General features: G+C 40.6%; 1 protein-coding gene across 5 annotated transcripts in view; it reads left to right on the forward strand.

The window, feature by feature from the left end:
* LOC119650761 (titin homolog) overlaps positions 1 to 18,243 on the forward strand; it is a 29,951-nt gene that overhangs the window by 5,727 nt on the left and 5,981 nt on the right. For 3 of the 5 annotated variants that reach the window (XM_038053855.1, XM_038053852.1, XM_038053854.1), the window contains 2 exons: positions 6 to 10,904; positions 15,821 to 17,353. In XM_038053855.1, the coding sequence (XP_037909783.1) occupies positions 6 to 10,904; positions 15,821 to 17,353 (12,432 nt within the window). The remainder of the gene's footprint in view (positions 1 to 5; positions 10,905 to 15,820; positions 17,354 to 18,243) is intronic. The other 2 variants (XM_038053853.1, XM_038053857.1) reach the window with 2 other exon arrangements.

The raw sequence follows: 18,243 nt of genomic DNA on the forward strand, positions 1-18,243 counted from the left end.
AGTAGAATTAAATCCCGTAGATGATTTCAGTAATGCAGATGTAATTGGCAACCAATTGGTAGAAGCTAGAAATGATTTAGAAATAACAGATGATAGTAGATATGTACCTGATTCGAACTTGTGTGATACTAACAATAAGGATAAGGCTAGTGAACTTAATCAAAGTGATATAGAAGAAAGTAATGGCAGGAAACGGACGAAAAGATCTCTCTCACCGTTTGATTCTCTCGATGGGAGTAGTTGTGTGCGACAGCAGTTTGATGATGATTTTGTGAATATAGAGGATCCCTGGAAAGCTGCAAATGAAGTCGGTGATGACGTGACATCGAATGAAAAAGACCACTTGAAAATAGCTTCAGTGCCAGGCGAGTTTGGTACCAGCAAAGAACCTGCCGTCGAAAATGTTCCTGAAAAAGTGAATGGAGATTCAATGAAGACATTTGCTGAACCATCCGATAAAGCCCCAAAGAAGCCTGAAAAGACAGATATAGTAAATAGGAACGACAAAAGTAAATCGGTAGAAGAAAAACCTAAATCAGGCAAGAATCCAGGCTCGGCTCAGCAAAGAGCGAGAGATGTTGCAGGCAAGATAACCATTAAGGATGCACAAAAACAACATCAACCGGATAACTCACCTGGATCAGACCCCAGTTTAGGCAGCGTAGGGGAAAAGAAGCAAGAAACTGGAGCCGACCGCAGACCCAGTTCTGTAAAAAATAAGGACCAAAACCAACCATCATCTGATTCCGGAAAACCCGTATTATTGGATAATGGAAAAGTTGTCAGTAAAGACGGTGAACCTATGAGTGAACCACAAACTACACTTCAAATTACAAAACCTAAATCAGAAATAGGTTCGACTAGTTTAGATGAAAGACAAGTGTCAGAAATTTCACAAAAAGATCAAAATGTAGCTAAGGATCTGAAAAATGAAGGAACGAATGTAGGCAGCTCTCCGAAACGAGCTGTTGAAAATTTGTCAAATCCCACAAAGGATCTATCTAGTGAGGCAGAGGAAAAATCAAAGGCAGAAAAAAATGGAGATACGACTACGGAAAACTCTAAGAACCAACTTGCAAGCAATTCGTCAAACCCCACAATATCTGCACCCAGTGAAGACAAAGGAAAATCAAAGATGGGAACAAACGGAGAAACTAGTTCTACAAACCCAGGGGAAGGAAGTTTGTCAAATCCAACAGTGCTTTCCTCCGCTAAAACTGAAGAAGAACCAAAGGAAGGAACCAATAAAGATTTTGAAATTTCTTCATTTGAAAACAATGCACCGACTGACGGTTTCAAAGAAGAAACAAAAGATCGAAAGGATAAGAAGGATGAAACTATTCCAGAGTACAAAAGCGATAATCCACAACCAGAAACTGAGGATGCTGGCGTTGAAGTATCCAAGGAGATCAATCCCTTAAATATAACCTCGGAACCAAAATTGGAAGAGCAGATAGCTACTACTGCAAACCATCAAGAAAAAGAAAAGAACCCTCATGACATAACCCATCCAAACGATACAAAATTGGATAACGTTTTAAAGAATACCCAAGAGGTTTCGTCCAATACTATACCTTCAGCCCCTATTGATAGTAACTCGCTCAATGTGACAAGTGACAAGGAAAAGGATAATGGACCTCAGGAAAGTAATATAAAATCTGCTTTGGCCGACAGTGAAAAAGAGCAACAGCATGAAAAACGTGAAATTAATTCGAAAACTAACATTGAGGGTCAGCCACGAGCCGAAAAATCTAGTATGGAAGCTAACCCTCAGACGGAGGTGGCCGCAGTTAAGAAGAACGTCTCCGGGGTAGAAGCTCAAATGGTAACAAAACCTACATTACATGATGCAGACTTCGAAAGGTCAAAAATGAAAGGTCATTCGGAACAAGAAGCAGAACCGACTTCTGATAATAAACTGATAGGGTTGCAGCCAGAAAGTAGTGAGGATAAAAATGTCTTATTGCCGAAAAATAGTCCACCAGATACCATTGACCAAGAAAAGACACATCTTGAACAGGATGAAACTAATTTGAAAACCAACTCTGAAAATGCACTTAGTGACTCACAAAAACAAGCTGAAATTGATCAACCTGCAGCTGGAGACAATCCCTCGCAGTCAAAGGTGTCATCAAAGATTCAATCAGGTGAAAGCAAAGTTGTGGCAACTAAAACTCAGGAGCCTGAAAAATCTCCATTGGTTAACACCGAGTCTACTGACCAAAAATTGGAAAACCCTTCGAAAAAGGAGGAAGAAGCTCACCAAGAACCAACGGCACCATTATTTAATGAAGAAACTGAAAAATCCAATAATGACATCGATAAAGATAACAAAGCTTCACAAAGTTCATCTGACAAAATTGAGGATCTTGACACTGAAAAGTGTGAAAGTAATATGAAAAATACCCCTGACAATGGGCCCATGGATCCAAAACAGGAAATTAAAGAACCAACTGCAGAGACACTCCATCTGGCGCAGATGACATCGGGGATTACTCCAAAGAAAGAAGAGAGTGCAGCAGACGCCTCTCAGGAAACAACCAAGTCCCCATCAGATAGCGAGAACGCCGGAGGAGTAAAAAGTGAGGATCTTTCAAAGCAACCTGAGGAAAAACTCTCAATTCCTAAGTGTGGAACGGAAAATCAAGAGGTTAATGCAGTAAACGAAATCGAGAAAAAGGAAGACACGAAGAACGGAACCATCTCCGCCGTCGATAATAAAAATGTGGACTATGACCCGCAACAACCAAGTAATGGACTTACTCCAAAAAGAAGTGATGATCCTGCTCAGCAATCAGAGATGCTTTTGAAAACAGACAGTAATAAAGAGGCAAATGTATCAGTGGATGATCAGGAGTCAGATAAACCTTTATCCAGCAATAAGAAGCAGGAAAAAGATCATCTTTCAAAAGAAATTGCGGGGTCAATAGAAAATCCCCAACAGGGTCCCCTTAATGATAAAGGAGAAAACTCGAAAATAATAAGCGACAAAAATAAGGAAGAATCACTTCTAGAAAAAATGGTACCGCCCAACTCAACGGATAAGGTAAAAGAGCAGAAAGAGGAAAGCAACCAAGGTACCTCGAAGGAAAAGAAAGAAGAGAAACCGAATGAGTTGCAAAAACATAACATAGACGCTAATCTAGGTATGACCCAACCCATGCCGGAATCAGAAGAATTTACTAAATCTTCTTCCGCAATAAATGGAAAGGAAACAGTTCCCGATAAAACTGAAGACGCATCTAAGAATCCTCCAGTGAATATACCTGGAGATGTTGGAAAGATGGCCAGCGTGATGGCCAAGGATTCTGATGAGAAGAAAATTCATGAGATAAGAGAGGAAGTTTCTTCGGATCCTAAACCTAGTCCAGAAAAGTTAATAAAAGAACTAGCAAAAGAAACGCTGTTGAATAAAGACAAGAACGATGAAAGCGAGTCTAACGAAGCTGCCAGGCAAGTGTTCACTGAAGAAAAACCCTCAGATCACCAAGATGAAATGAAAGTTGTTCAAGAACAAACATTATCGGATCATTCTCCATCAAAAAATTCCGAAGATCAAACTTCGGAAAAATCCAAAAATAACCCCGCTGATTCTGCCACTAAATCTGGCCATTCACATTCGGAACTGGATAAGAAAGTTGCGGCAGAAACCACGGATGATCGTTCCTTAAACTTAGCCGTATCAGAGAAAACCAATGGAGCTAAAACCAGTGACGAAACCATTGACAAACATGAGTTACCAGACCCTGGAGAGACAGTGCGAAACCCAAGTAGGCAAAGTAGCGCAAATAAATTAACAAGCCACTCAGAGAAACCGGCAATTGATGATGTTGCTCTAAAAGACCCAAAGTCAGGGGAATCTGCAGCATCTGGTTCCAAAGGAACTCAACCTGAACAACATCAAAAAGACACTCAACCAACTGTGGTAAGTTTAAATCCTGACGTACACGAAATGGAAGCTACTAAACTAAATGTCAGTCCTGTTGGTGAAGTCTTCAACGAGATAGAATCTGCGAAACCTATAGATAAAGCATCGACAAGTGAAGCCTCAAGATCTCCAAATAAAGATACAAGTTCGTCCAAAGCGGGCTCTGAAAACCGCAAAGAAATAGGAACTGAGCTGAGAAGCAAGGATGAGCCTATCGTAGATAAACCAGAAGATAAGACCAATTATGCAAGTGAATTAACAGATGGTAAAAAAATTGACCGTTTGACGGAAAAAAAATCTGATAGCAGTGCAGAAGAGAATGATCAATTAGCAAAGACTGGCAACGCTAGTCGTAGTTCCAACAGAGATAAGACAAGTTCAGCAAAATCTAAACGAGAAAATGGGATGACAAAAGAAGAACCTGCGAATGAAGCAGATAATGCAAAATCTATGAATCCTGCCTTGGATTCGGCAGTCAGTAAAGATCAAACCAAAACCACAAGTCCATCAATAGAGAAATCAGAGAACATAACTGATAAACTAAGTGTGGCCGAAGATTCCAAGGACAACTCTGGGAAAGTCAACACAGTGAGTATAGAAAGTCACGATCCAAAAGCAAAAACAACTGGTGATAAAGACTCGTATGATGAGAAAAAAGAGGAAACACCAAGTAAGGACAAAACGCTAAGCTCTGAATATGATCCTAAAAACAGTTCGACTCACTCGAAGGTCAAGGGCCCTGGAGAACAAAAAGAAGAAGACTTGACCGTACTCCAGAATGACATACCTGTCCCAATTCAACAGAAAATGGAGGCGGAAGAAACATCACTTAAAAATGAGACTACTGATCCACTTAAGAAAGTTCTGTCTCTGGAATCCGCAGGTGATATTCCTAGTCCTGATAAAACTGGACAGGGATTAACTAATTCTAATATTGACGAACATAAAACTGACAAAAAAGGGACGGAGGAAAAGCACTCTACTAACGAACTACTTGCAAATACTGCAGCTAACCCTAATAGGGAAGACACGAAGAATACTGAACAAATAGAATCTCCTAGGAATAATACCAGAAAAGGTTCAAAGGATTTGACGAAACCCAGTAGTGATATCAAACCAGAGGAAAATTTAAGTAAACCCAGCTCAAGTAAGATTGATACACATGATAATAGCTTGCCTGTAAATACAAATGAGGACAAACAGACAGTTAGTAAACCAACTGAAAAACCACAGGATAGTTTTAATGAGCAGAAAGATTCTAAACCAGAGGATGAAAAGCCAGCAAAGTTGACTAGCAAAATAGAGAAGCAAGGTTCAGCTAAATCTCATGACTCTAAACGTTCTGAGGAAAAAAATAGCTCCGAAAATCTTCCAGGAGCAGCAACTGGAACTTCCAAATTGGCTGGTCAAGACACCCCATTTGAAAATGTAGAAAATAAATTCCAAAATGAAGCACATGTTAAGTCAGACATCACTGATCTCAAGGAGGATAGCACCACTTCACCAACTGAATTAGTGGTTGAGGAACCTGTAACTTCTAAGACATATAAAACGGTAGAAGCAGGAAATGTCCAAAAGGAATTTAAGAGCAATGGCTCCACTGTGGAACAAGATGATCCTGTAACTGCTGATAAGGGCTCACCTGTAAAACACAATCATCCTGAGACTGCTGAGAACGACTCCACTGCAAAACGCGATGACCCTTCGACAGCTGACAACAGCTCAAAACCACTCGCTGATACTGACCCCAACTCAGCAAAGTCTGATGATGGAGCCAAATCAATCTCGAGGCAAACTACAGTTGAAGTTGGCTCTCCAGAATATGACAAAATGAAAATGGAACCTAATTTAATGCCGGAAGAAAGTAAAGCTACTGCTAGGCTAGATAATTTACAAAACCAAAAGAACCTCGAAGTTCAAACGCCTAACGCACTTGAAAAGGATTTAGAATCGACCAGCTTTAAAGAAGAAACTTCAAATCCACTTGAAGCAAATAGTAACAAGTCTGATGAAGCTAACAATAAACTGCATGTTAAAAATGTCAATATCAAACCAGAAACCAGTGACGGGCCACCACCGAAATCCACGAGTGAAACCTCTGCTGATGGTGATACCAAAAATCCGGAACAAATACGGGAAAACCTCACAAAGGAAGATAAAACGGAAATTATGACCATTAACAGCAGTGATAAACTCGCTCCATCAACCTCAATTACAGGTGCGGTTGATGAAGTAGCAGGAAAGACGTTAGAGGACGGAAGTTCAAAACAAGGTAATCTCAAGGAAAAGTCGGAAGACCTTAAGGATAGCAAAGAGCAAGATACAATTCAGAAACAAGAGGAAGTTAAAGATAACGAAAATCTAAAAGATGAAAACCAAACACATCACTCCACCAAACATCAAGACGCAAATCAGAAGCAAGGAGAGGAGAAAGATCAGAAAGATGAAAAGAGCTCTTCAAGGATTGGTGCAGATTTTAAGGAAGAAACCCCATTCAGCCCTACATCAGGTTCTACTGAAAGTAACTTGAGCTCCGAAGGCAATGGGACTCTACCTGAAACCATTCAAACTAACCTCGCTCCTTTAGGTAACCTCAAAGGTGGACTGAATAATAAGCCAGAAAAGCAGGGTGGAATGGTTCACTCCTCCAGCGACAATGTAGAAAGCACTCTTGCCAATTCTATTCTGTCAAAGGAGGAGGAAATCAAAGAACCCAACAAGGAGCAAAAAGGGTTTGATATAGAGAAGCAATTCAATGAACCCAAGAAAGAGCAAAAAGGCTTGGATATACAAAAGAAATTCAATGAACCGAACGAAGACCAAACGGGCTCTGATGCACAGAAGGGAACCAATGAACTCAACAAAGACCAAAAAGGCTCTGGTGAACACAAGGAAATCAATGATCCCAAGAAAGAGCAAAAAGGTGTTGATGCAATGAAAATGAAGGAAGACAACTTAAAGGAAAAGACATCTGAAGAAGATAAAACGAAAATAGCCACAGGTCCTCAACTTGGTGAAACAAGTGAGGGAGAAACTTTAAGTCATGCTTCTGCAGAAAAACTTCCATCAGCTATTGATGGAAGCATTCCCCAGCAAAATCCTGAAGATACCACAAAACCAGCAAAAATAAAGAAGGAAACAGAAGTTGGCGAGGCTAGTGATTCTCAGAGAAAAGCAACATCAGAAACCAAAGCTGATGACATAAAAGTTGTTGAAGATCCAAAAAATACCAAACCAGATCAGCTGGACAAAACGGCAAACGATACCCAAGACGTGGATGATAACATTGAAGGCGTTTCTAGAGCGGCGAATCAGAGCCAAGTCAAGGACAATGATGAAGTTAGTACTGAAATAAAATCTGATCAGAAGCTTCCTACTTCAAAAGAGGATGGAACTACTGCAGAAAGCCCCAATGCGAATGTCGAAGGAAAGGAAGATAGTAAGGATAATACCAAAACAGAATCTCTTGAAAAGAAAACTGTTTCGCCCTTACAATCAGCAACAAAGGCTCCACAAAAAGATCCTAAAAATGAGGAAACATTAGTTGATAGTGACAAAAATAAGGATTCTGATACAAAAAAAGCTGGTCAAGGTTCAGAAAAGAAGGATCCAGTTAAAGTGGTCTCCCTTCCTGAAGTTTCATTGAAACCAAAAGAAGGACTCGAGGGTCAACATATTGACAACATTGCTGAAAATTCTGAACCAACTATGGGCCACGAAAATAGGGTCGAAAAGGATTCAGATGAACCAACTGCCAAAAAGACGGATCTAAGTAATGTTACTACCGAGCCAGCTTCGCAAGTTTCCCAGGAGGGTACCAAGAAAGGATCAGATATAACATTAACGCAACCAAGTGATGAGAGGTATAATAAGTGGATGATGCTTCAGCCTGCTAAAGAAGATGAAAACCGATCTTCAAATGAAATGAAACTTCAAGATGAAGGAGATATTGATCCTGCTTCTGTTGTACTATCTGACCACCTAACACAGAAAAGTGAGCCTAATATTGATGGAGAAACGGTTGAAGAAATTATTCCTCAGAAACAAATGCCAAAGATGCTGGCTAAATCCCCTTCAAAAACTGAAAAAATGCCTACAAGTAGCGACGAAACAAATAAGGGTGGTGAAGAACCGTCGAAATCATCAAAAACTGAACACAATGTTCCGACATCCGCAAATAAATATGGGAAGATTGAGGAAACTTTAGACTCAAAGGAGAAGTTGGCACATACTCCAAAATCGGAATCGGAAGATGGTGAAGCAAAGAAAACTGACGCAGTAAAGCTAGAAGAAAAAAGTCCTTCAACACTCGACCTTAAAAAAGTTGAAACTGAGACTAAGAAAGGTGATGCCGACGCTAAGCAAGATGATAATGGGGTGAAAAAAGGTGATACCGAGGATAAGAAAGATGATCCTAAGGACCAAGCTGGAAATGTCAGTAAGGACAAAAAGGAGGATGAAGTAGTAGAAAAGATAACTTCAGATAAAATACAAGGAGAGGAAGATCTCGTGGAAAAAGCTAAAAATTTTAGAGAAGTCACTCCAGGGACTTCACAAAGTAATGCAGTGATACCCAACACCCAAATCCAAACCAATATCGAACAGACTTCTGCTGATAATCATGATTCAAACCGTGCTAAGGAGAGTCTGCCTCTTGGGGATAAAAAACAAGAAAATTTCGATTCGGAGAAAGCATTGTCATTGCCTAAAAGTGCAACTGAAAAAGTAACTCCGTCTACTTTTGAAAGAAACTTTTCCAAGACCGTGGACTCCACACCAGAGAAATATGACAAAAAAGAAAGCCAAACAAAGCTTGACAAAAACTTGGATGGAAAAGGACAAATAACAGAGTCAGCGGTTAAACCGAGTAAATCTCAAGAAGGTCAACTAGAAATGGAAACTCCTAAAGAAGCCATCTCCGTAAAATCGACTGAAGATAATGATCCAAAAAAGGCTAAAGAAAAGATGCAGTCAACCTTAAAAGACGATGTAGAAAAAAGTGAGGGAAAACCTACTGAAGCAGATATTTCAAAAAGTAAGACTGAATCAACTTTAAAAGAGGAGCCGGAGAAAATCAGAAAAGATAGTGCAAAATTAGTTTCAAAGGCTTTTTCGGGTAAACTAACTGACAAACATGAAGTGCTAAGTGAGACAATGGTGTCTCCCCCTAAATCGAGTAAGACAAGTGCAAACAAATTCGAAGAAAAAGACAAATTAGAACAAGGGAATTTGGAGAAAGCCAAAGACAGTACGTCAGAAAAAAATAGAAGCCAACTTGAACCAACCGCACCAGTGGTGTCTTCTACTAAAGCAAGTGATTCACTAAAGCCCCAAACTTTATTAAATGATTCAATGGTGTCAGATTCCAATCAGCAAGCATCTAATGCAGCGACATCTTTCTCATCAGAAGCTTCATCAATGAGTCCTCATCCAAGCAAAAGGAATCTAAAGAAATCACACAGTGCAATTACCGATTCACCCAATGGTAAAAACAAGAGCGTTGAAGGCAGAACCAAATCTGCAAAAGATGAGTTGCATGCTGAAAATATTACAAGTTCCTCTGTGCCGCTCCTAAGCACTGATCATGATTTACCCAGGAATGAGGGTGTTTCACCAATTGAAGACAAGAAAGACGAACTTACTGATGTTGAGGAAAGCAAGAAACCTGGCATCACTAAACATGTTTCTTCCAAAAATTTGAAGCCTGATTCAGTAATCTCAACAGAAGAAAGTATCTCAGAAGCAAAATCTCAATTATCGACCGAGAAACAACAAACTAAAGATGACATTTCTAACCAAGATATCGAAAAAGTAGATTTAGCAGCAATTGAATCACAAATACTGACCCCTGAAGCCGATATTACTAAGAAACCTCATGATGAGAAAGCCTCTGGGAGTGATATTAGTAATACTGACTCCGCAGCCAAACAAATTTTCGACGCTGCAGCGAAAACGATCCAACACGCTTTCCGTAGTTACAAAGACCATAAAGATGAGCCTCAGCCCGATAAGGACACGAGTTCGTCCAGTGACATTAAAAGCTTAAAATCCCTTGACCCAGAGCGAAAAACGAGTATTACAATTGTGGAAACAAACAATGGATTGGATGTTGTTGCCCATGATACCGACTCAAAAGCCATCTGGTATGTTGGGGAAGAACCAATTATTCCAACAGCAACACCAACTAAAGAGATCGAACATCCTTTTGAAAATATTTCTACAGACTCAGTTGTTTTTGGACAACTGTTAGATAGTGGAAATGAAAGTGGTCAAACAAGCTTTGATAGTTCAGGAAAGTTAGATGATCCTTCAAAAATTGGTAAAGTGGGTTCTGTTCTGAACGATCAACCGAAACCAACAAATCTTAAGAAAGAAACAGGCGAGGATCCTGTTAAGAAAAGTGAAGCAAGTGAAAGTTTGAATGTTGAAAGTAAACCTGACACTAAACTTCAAAGCGAGAAAGTGGAATTGGCTCAAAGCCAACCTTTAGAAATAAATGATAGTAAAAGCGATAACTACATACTGTCAGATGTAAAAGAAATCAGTTCCACAGCTAAGGACACCAATGTGATACCAGCTCCTCAAAAAGTAAAAGACGGTGGAACAACTATTGAATTGAAAGAAACTTCCGAGTCTGCTGAAACCAATCTGAAATCTCCAACTCCCCCAATGGAAAAACCTTCAAATTTAGTAGAGAAATTGGAATTGACCAAAAAGGACTCACAGTCTCTTCCAGCAAAAGATGAAACTCCGGTAAATAAGGACTCAAGTTTGGAAGAAAAATCCAAGTCTACCGAAAGAACTGCACAACCAATACCAGCTAATCTCGAGGTTTCAAATGAGAAAAAACCAAAAGAGTCTGTAGGAGACCAAACTAAAACGCAAGAAAGCCATCCCGATAAGCTACATACTTCCTCGACTGGCAAATCATCTGAAGAAACGAAAAAAAAAGGGAAACCTGTAGTAGGGGCAAGTGGTGAGTCTGTAGAACGGAGTAGACTTTCGCTTTAGTTTTACAAAATTCTTACAAAAAATATGCTTTCAGATTGGCTTATTTGAAGCTTTGTATTATGCACGCGCATTATCCCTTTCAAATTTTGGTTTTCGACTAGCGCACAAAAGCAATTCGTAGACTTTTAGTGTGGATTAGATTTAGAATCTTAAAGTTGATTCTCCTGTTTCCTTCCTACTACTACGAGTCTCTCGGATCTCTTTCAATTGGCTTGGTCTAAAGACCTCTGTCGTGCCATCTACATGGCCATGTACCTTGCAAAAATTGGTCAAAGTAAATATTGATGAAATGCAAAGCAATTCCTATAACTAAGAGATTAGATTTTCGTCTGCTACTTGTAGTCCAGCCTAAAATTAATAGGCAAGGGGTAGTTTTCTCCAAACTACAATTTTTGGTTTTAAACGTAAATATATCTTTCGGGAGCGACTTACTGCCTTCTTCAGTATAAAGCTTTGTAAGTCCGGGGGGAGGGGGAGGCGGTAAGTCGCTCCCGAAATATATACTTATGTTTAAAACTAAAAAATGTAGTTTGGAGAAAGCACCCCTTGTCTATTAATTCCTAAAACTCATGATTATGTGGAGTTTGATCTTCATTGCTCCATGCATGGCGCAGAGAGAAAATCCGGCTCCAGGTGAAAACTACACAGAAAGTTGAGACCGGGTGAAAAACTGGACGATTCCCTGTTATCCCTTTGTTTTACTAAAATTTCCATTCCGGCGTAGTAGTATTCCTCCTTCTTTCCTGGCCACACCCCTCTCGTTCATCATGATTTACTATCTCATGGCTATAGTTTTTCGCAACCGTTTAACTGGCTGCTCACGCCAACCTCTTGGCCTCTAATATTCACGTTACCTGCGTATGACACCAAATGTGAGAGTTCTAGGACACCAACTGTGTTCCTCTGCAATGAGGTCACCCTCCGTAGCACCACCTTGAAGAGCAGACAATACCATGTTCTTGTATGAATCCAGATTTGTTACACTGCCCTTATTGTCTCCCGTCGTGGCTTCTATCCACCGGACTAGCTTGCTAGGGGTCGTTCGTTCGACCATTCTTTTACGGAGTGTAATACGAACTATACTATTGTAGGCTTGACATAAAAATCAATGAATAATTCAAACGCGTCCATATGATGCTCCCATTATGTTTCAAGCGCTTTTTAACTGTCATCAGTCCTCTGTTTGTCAGCCTTTCTTTTTTGCTTTCAAGGAGAATTTACATGGATGCAAGTCTGTAACCGAGGAATCTTACCGGCGATTGTCCTACCAATCTGCAGGATATTGCTGCTGGCTATTTGGCTCGCTATGTCACGTTTGAACTCGGATCTCGGCTCAGCCGCCGATAGGCTTTCGGTATCGTTAATACCTCCGTTAGGAGTGACAAATCCTCCGCTAACAGTGACAAATCCTGTAAGACCATACCACTCAGCTACACTTTGTCCCATGCAGTCCGACAGCACTGTACGCTACAGCATATTTAATATGGAGATCGAGAGGAGAGGAGGGAGGCAGAGCCCAGTCTACGCTGCACACGTGATTCTTTGAGTCCTATGAAGGTTGATTCTTTTATATTTCTTGAAATTTCCTCTTTTCCACATAATAGAACCGTACGCTGCGATAGGACGAACCACGGCTGTGTACATCCAGAAAGCTATCCTCGACCGGAAACTCCATTTCCTCACAAAGGTACAGGCGTAGAAGGCTATAAAGACCTGCTTAACCCTCAATTCTATGTAAAGTGTCCAATTTAACTTCGGATCCAATATCATATCATACTTCACTTTCATTGGAGGAAATAACCAAGTTTGTTCATTTAGCCGCGGGAGATGACATTCGGGTACCATTGTCTTGGTGGTGAATAACATCAGCTCCACTTTGGCTGAATTCATGACGAGGTTGCAGACCACAGACACACATTTCCCAAGGTTCCCTCCACATTTTCACTCATAACTGAAGGAAACATCCCTCACCCCAATATCACCACGTCGTCGACATATGTCGCAATCCCGTTCCTGTCCAATATACGTAGAATTTCATCCATCACTATCAACCAGAGGACCGTAGAGATGGCGTCAATTGGGCTCGTACCTCTGTCCGCAGTTCTGGTGTAGTTGCTGCCACTCAGATCAGACTGAATTATCATCGTTCTTAGCATGAATATTATCCAATGCGTAAGATACCCTTCCAACCCAATACTGGTCAAAATTTCCTGGTACCAAAGTTGACGGATTTTTATTCCACCACCGTGACGACACGGTTTTGCAGAGTACGAAGCGAAAAGCGATTTCGTATGCGTCTTCTAAACGCCCGACCTTTGAATCCAGTTCATCTGTCGTGTAAATGTTACCATTGCAAACAATGGAGAGTTTGTTCTTGGTAACTTGACGAAACTTCCTCCAATCAATCCTCCTGGGGACACTAGGAGGGCAAGAGAACCTTACAGAGAGATCTAAACCAAAAAGTTTCCAACTGTGATCTGAAAATGATCTCTAGTTTGATATACTCCAATTCTACATCCTTAAAACTCCATTGTCGGTTAGCAAGGTGGTCCCAGAACCGCCAAAATTCTCCGAGCTGGAGAAGTGGGAGTTTGGTGTACTGCCCCTGTTACATACCGATAGGTTTGTGTTGATAATGAAGTCAAAGAGAGGCACCTCTTTCTTTGATTTGCGAGCTGTCTGTCAACAGGCCGGCATCCTTCTGATCGCTCGTGAGCCTTGTAAGTCGAAGAGATATACTCGTTTTCCGTTCTCGACTACTCCAGTAGGTCACTGAAACTCAGATCCGAATACAGAAAAGCATGTAGGCTCTTCTTAGCGAGAATAAGTTTTAATAAGTTTTACTTTAAACTAAAGATACCCAAGGTATTTAAAGTCCGCATACTAGAGACTTACCTCTCCCTGAACCACCCAAATCTCAACGTAAGCTCTTCACTTTGACTTGACGTAGCACATTTTTCAATGCAGGAAGAACGGAAACCGGACTAATGCTTCAGTTTGTTCCCGCTAGATTCGCTAGATCCGCTAAATCATGACCAACAGGCAAATAGGTCCTCGTCGGTTGGATGAACCTACTCCCAACCCGGCCCAACATGCTCTTGGGCGGCCATCGTGGAAAGGTCGTATGAGGACTTATCGAATTATGCAACCTTAACCTAAAGCATAATCAGACCAGACCGACCATGTTGGGGAAACAATCTTAACTATCTCTCGCAGCAACCTAGGGAACATGACAAGAGAAGTCCTTTTTCCCTGTTTGTTGCCGCAATTATTGGCTTGTACGGATCCCCCACCCCTCATGGGTCGAAATCCACCTTTCCACAAAATTGCTTGAAGTAATTGTTTTCACTTTCCATGATGGACCATCACACCATTTTGTAAGCATATTTATACTCGTGAAATCGTAAATATATACTCTAGAGCGTTTCTTCGCTGTTGGTTTCGTCCTCTGGACTGCACACACTCCGTAAGACATTTTGCCATTTCTTCATTTCACCAGTAGTTGAGGCTGCGTTTCTGAGAGTATGCGTGAACTCAAAGCATTGTCCATTGTCTGAAGTAGGCACAAACATTTATCTTTTTGCCCAAACACCCAACAAAATATTATCTATTCGGGTGGGTGACTCTAAACGCATCCCCCTTGTTGCAAAAAGTGGAGGTGTTTTGTTTCCCATAAGATCAAAGAATCACCTCTCTTACTCATAACCTTCTTGTAAACCTGCTCTCAACACTAGCCGTCTCCTAATGAATAACTTGGAGAAAAGAGGGTGTTTGTCGATTTCCACACTACATAGCGCCCATAGAATCTCATGCTTGAGGTGCATACCATGGGGGGATAGTCATAATATCGGCGCAATGATGTGACATACCGCCATTTTACAAGTATATTATGTTGACTACCTTTGCTTGCCAAAGTCCCGCTAGATCAGCTAGGCATTCTATTTTCTTTGCTGTTAGGACGCCATCTAATATCAGACCTATTTCTAATATTGAAAAGATTGCCTAGTTCTCATATGTGCATGCCTGTGCTCATTCGTTCATCAAAGCATCTCGTTTACTACACATTTTCACCTTTGATCAGCACTATGTCAGCATATTATTATTCTGTTAAAGGAAAGTCGCACCGCGTCCTTGAAGAACTATTGTGCCCCTTTTACGGGTATAGTTCACCTATTGATCATAGTATCTCAAGCAGGCCTGTAACCGTTAGGAACTTTCGTATGTTCCCTACTTCCAGATCTTTCTGCTTTGCATCTGGTATTAAGTGTTCTCCCAGATGTCTCGACCTACTTTGCACAAATGTCGGACACTGTCCCAGGACGTGTATAGAGGTTTCGTCCTCCTCCCCACAAAACCTGCAGGCAGTGTCCGTAGATATCCCTAGCTTCCCTAGGTGATAGTTCAGCCGACAATGATTAGAGAGAATTCCCACTATGATTCGGAGGTTCTTTGTCAGCATAAGTTTCCCTAAAAACTTACCCTCTCTGATTTTCATGATGCCGTCAACCGCCTTTAAATTTTACTGGAAATGAATTAGTTAACCTCTTTCTCATCCAACATCAAACTGTAGACGCTTCCCCGTGCATTCCAGCCATTATATAAAGTGAAATCTTATCACTTATAACATCAAATCTAAAGTATTATATTTAAAATTTATATTTTTATTTTATTATCATAGATTACACCCTTACTAACCATTAAGCAGTTCGAAAGAAATTGTTGCAATAATCAACAGTTTATGGATAAAGGCGACATTGATTCGCTGTTATGTATTTCGTCAAATTGAATAACTTTTTTATACAATACCTTAAACAAATTTCTCACCAAAGTTAATTCCTCGTACAACTCCAAGAAACCTGCAATAACTCATCTGTTTTTTAGATCCTGATAACTCTGTACTTGAAACTACGGAAAATGTTGCTGTCCATGCTAAAGACGAACCTTCCCTAACAAGCGGGAAACCTATTGACTCCAAAAATGAAGCTGAAATGCCTGTCATCATCGAGCCTACAATCGAGCCTGATAGTCTCGAACCAGACTATACCTCTCCACGGTCAGATGTAGAAAATATGGATATTTCAATGTACGGAGAGGACTCCTTGGAAGCAATGTACTACAGCTTAAAGAAACATGAGATGCTGCTAGATAAAATGCACAAGCAGGCGTCAGTGTGCAAGAGTGCTTCTTCAGAAAGACCGAAGCTAGACGCTACTGTTGAAAATGTAAGCGAAGGTACATCAAGTACATCTGATACTTCACAAGAAGAAAATTCGCAAATAAAAGATGCTGACAAAAAGCCTGCGAATGAGGACAAGTCCCAAGAAAATGATACACAAAAATCGACACCCGATTTGGATAATAAGGTTGCATCAGTTGAGGAGAATTCGGAGCTAACAGTAGAAATAGCTCCCGTTAAAGAAAGAAGACTTTCGCGAAATGATTCATACTACGAAGCCTGCTTGTCTCGCCCTATAACTAGCGCCAGTATCTCTCCTAGAACCAAAGCGGAACTTGACTCTGAGAACCCAATTGAATTATCTAGAAAGCGAACTGAACATTTTATCAAACAACTTCATACTCCATCCACTGACAAAAACATATCTATTGATGTCGATGAAACCACCAATGATGAAATCCGTCGAAATATGCTTGCTTATTCTATGTCCGAAGCTGACTCTGACTACTGTGAACCAGGAGAGCGTACCAATGCACTCTTCAATGATTTCAATATAAGCACAGCATTCGAAACCACCCCTTCAACGGACACTGATTCCACAATTATCTCGGCTGTGACAAAAATTCAAGCAGGTGCCAGAGGATTTCTGACTCGTCGACGTTTGCGACGTGCTAGCGTGGCTACTACCTCATTTCCAGAACGAAAACCTTCATTCGGTAATGATGCAATCGGAGAATCTCTGGAAGACTTTATCGGTGAAGAAGATGCTGCTAAACGAATTCAGAAATCATTCCGTCGCTACAGAAATCGAAAAACCAGGCAATCGGCACCTTCGCTAAGAAATAATGTTACCGAAGAAAGCTCGTCTAAATCATCCAACAGTTCCGATGAAAAAGTCATGAAAATAATAGACGTCAAACTAGAGCACAAGCCAAGCGCACCTAAAGGTAACCAGGAGGAAGGGAAAATCAATGAAAGCGACCAGAGAAACGATTTAGGAAAGATAGAGTCACGTGAAACGACACTGTCTGAGGAGAAGAAGCAAGAGCCTGGAATGAGCCTAGATGGGTTGAATTTAGCCGCTAGACGGATGACCTTGCAACGGGGTGATGCCGTACAAAGCAACTCTACTGGCGAGGACGAGAGTAGTTCAACGTCTGGAAATGGAAGTGAAGAACGCGCTGATATTAATCAGAGCTCTAAAAAGCAGCTGCCAAGAGCAAAATCTTCGGGTACAGGTGAGTTTGTGAAGCAAGCTTAAACTGCGTCGCTTATTGGCTTCAGCTATGTAATGGGGTCGCTTCCATCTTAATTGCGTTCAAGTTATTACCAAAGATAAAGAATGATTGCAATGAAAAGTGTAAACACGCAGAGCTTAAGCCATATTCGTTCCCTAAAAATCAGCATAATTGTCAATCTATAATATTTTCTATTTATGGAGGTCTGAAGTTAAATATGTTATGATGTATTCGATCATTTTCTTATCAATTTTGTTTCTAATTTTTTAGGTTCGCCAAGGCTACAAGTTTCCCTAATACCATAGAAGCCTGTTAAGCATATCTGATGAAATGGGAAGGATGGGATTCCTCCAAGACTGAATTTTCTCGGAGGCCGGAGTAGAAATTATATTGAAAAAAGGGATAATAAGGGGCCGGCATAATTTTCACCCCCTTGGCAGGCTTCCGTATAATTTTGACCCTGAGTCCGGATTTCCTCCCTACGGGCTTACACTCAGTCCGTATGAGCCGTTTACGATTCCCTTGAATAAGGCCCGGAATGAAAATTATTCGGGCCCTTCTATTATTCATATAATCTCGGCTATATCGAGGTTTGCCTATACTGAGCCTCTGAAAAAAAATGCAGCCTTAGTAGAATCAACTACTTTCGACGTCATTATCTTTTGGGCTATACTGTCGCTGGATATTTCGTATCGAATATATTACTGGGGCTACTTAAAGACCTTGTAGTGATGTCTGATCAATTTTAAGTGGATCATGTGGTTCTCAATGTTAATGAACATTTAATTTCCCTTGCAGCGCTTTATTTTTGATTCTTGTTTCGCCACTTTGTCTTCATATGAGCACAATCAACATCCCCTAGACGTTTTGTAACTAGCTAATGCAATCTT

Source organism: Hermetia illucens, chromosome 3 (genome assembly GCF_905115235.1).
Source record: "Hermetia illucens chromosome 3, iHerIll2.2.curated.20191125, whole genome shotgun sequence".
Taxonomy (NCBI): domain Eukaryota; kingdom Metazoa; phylum Arthropoda; class Insecta; order Diptera; family Stratiomyidae; genus Hermetia; species Hermetia illucens.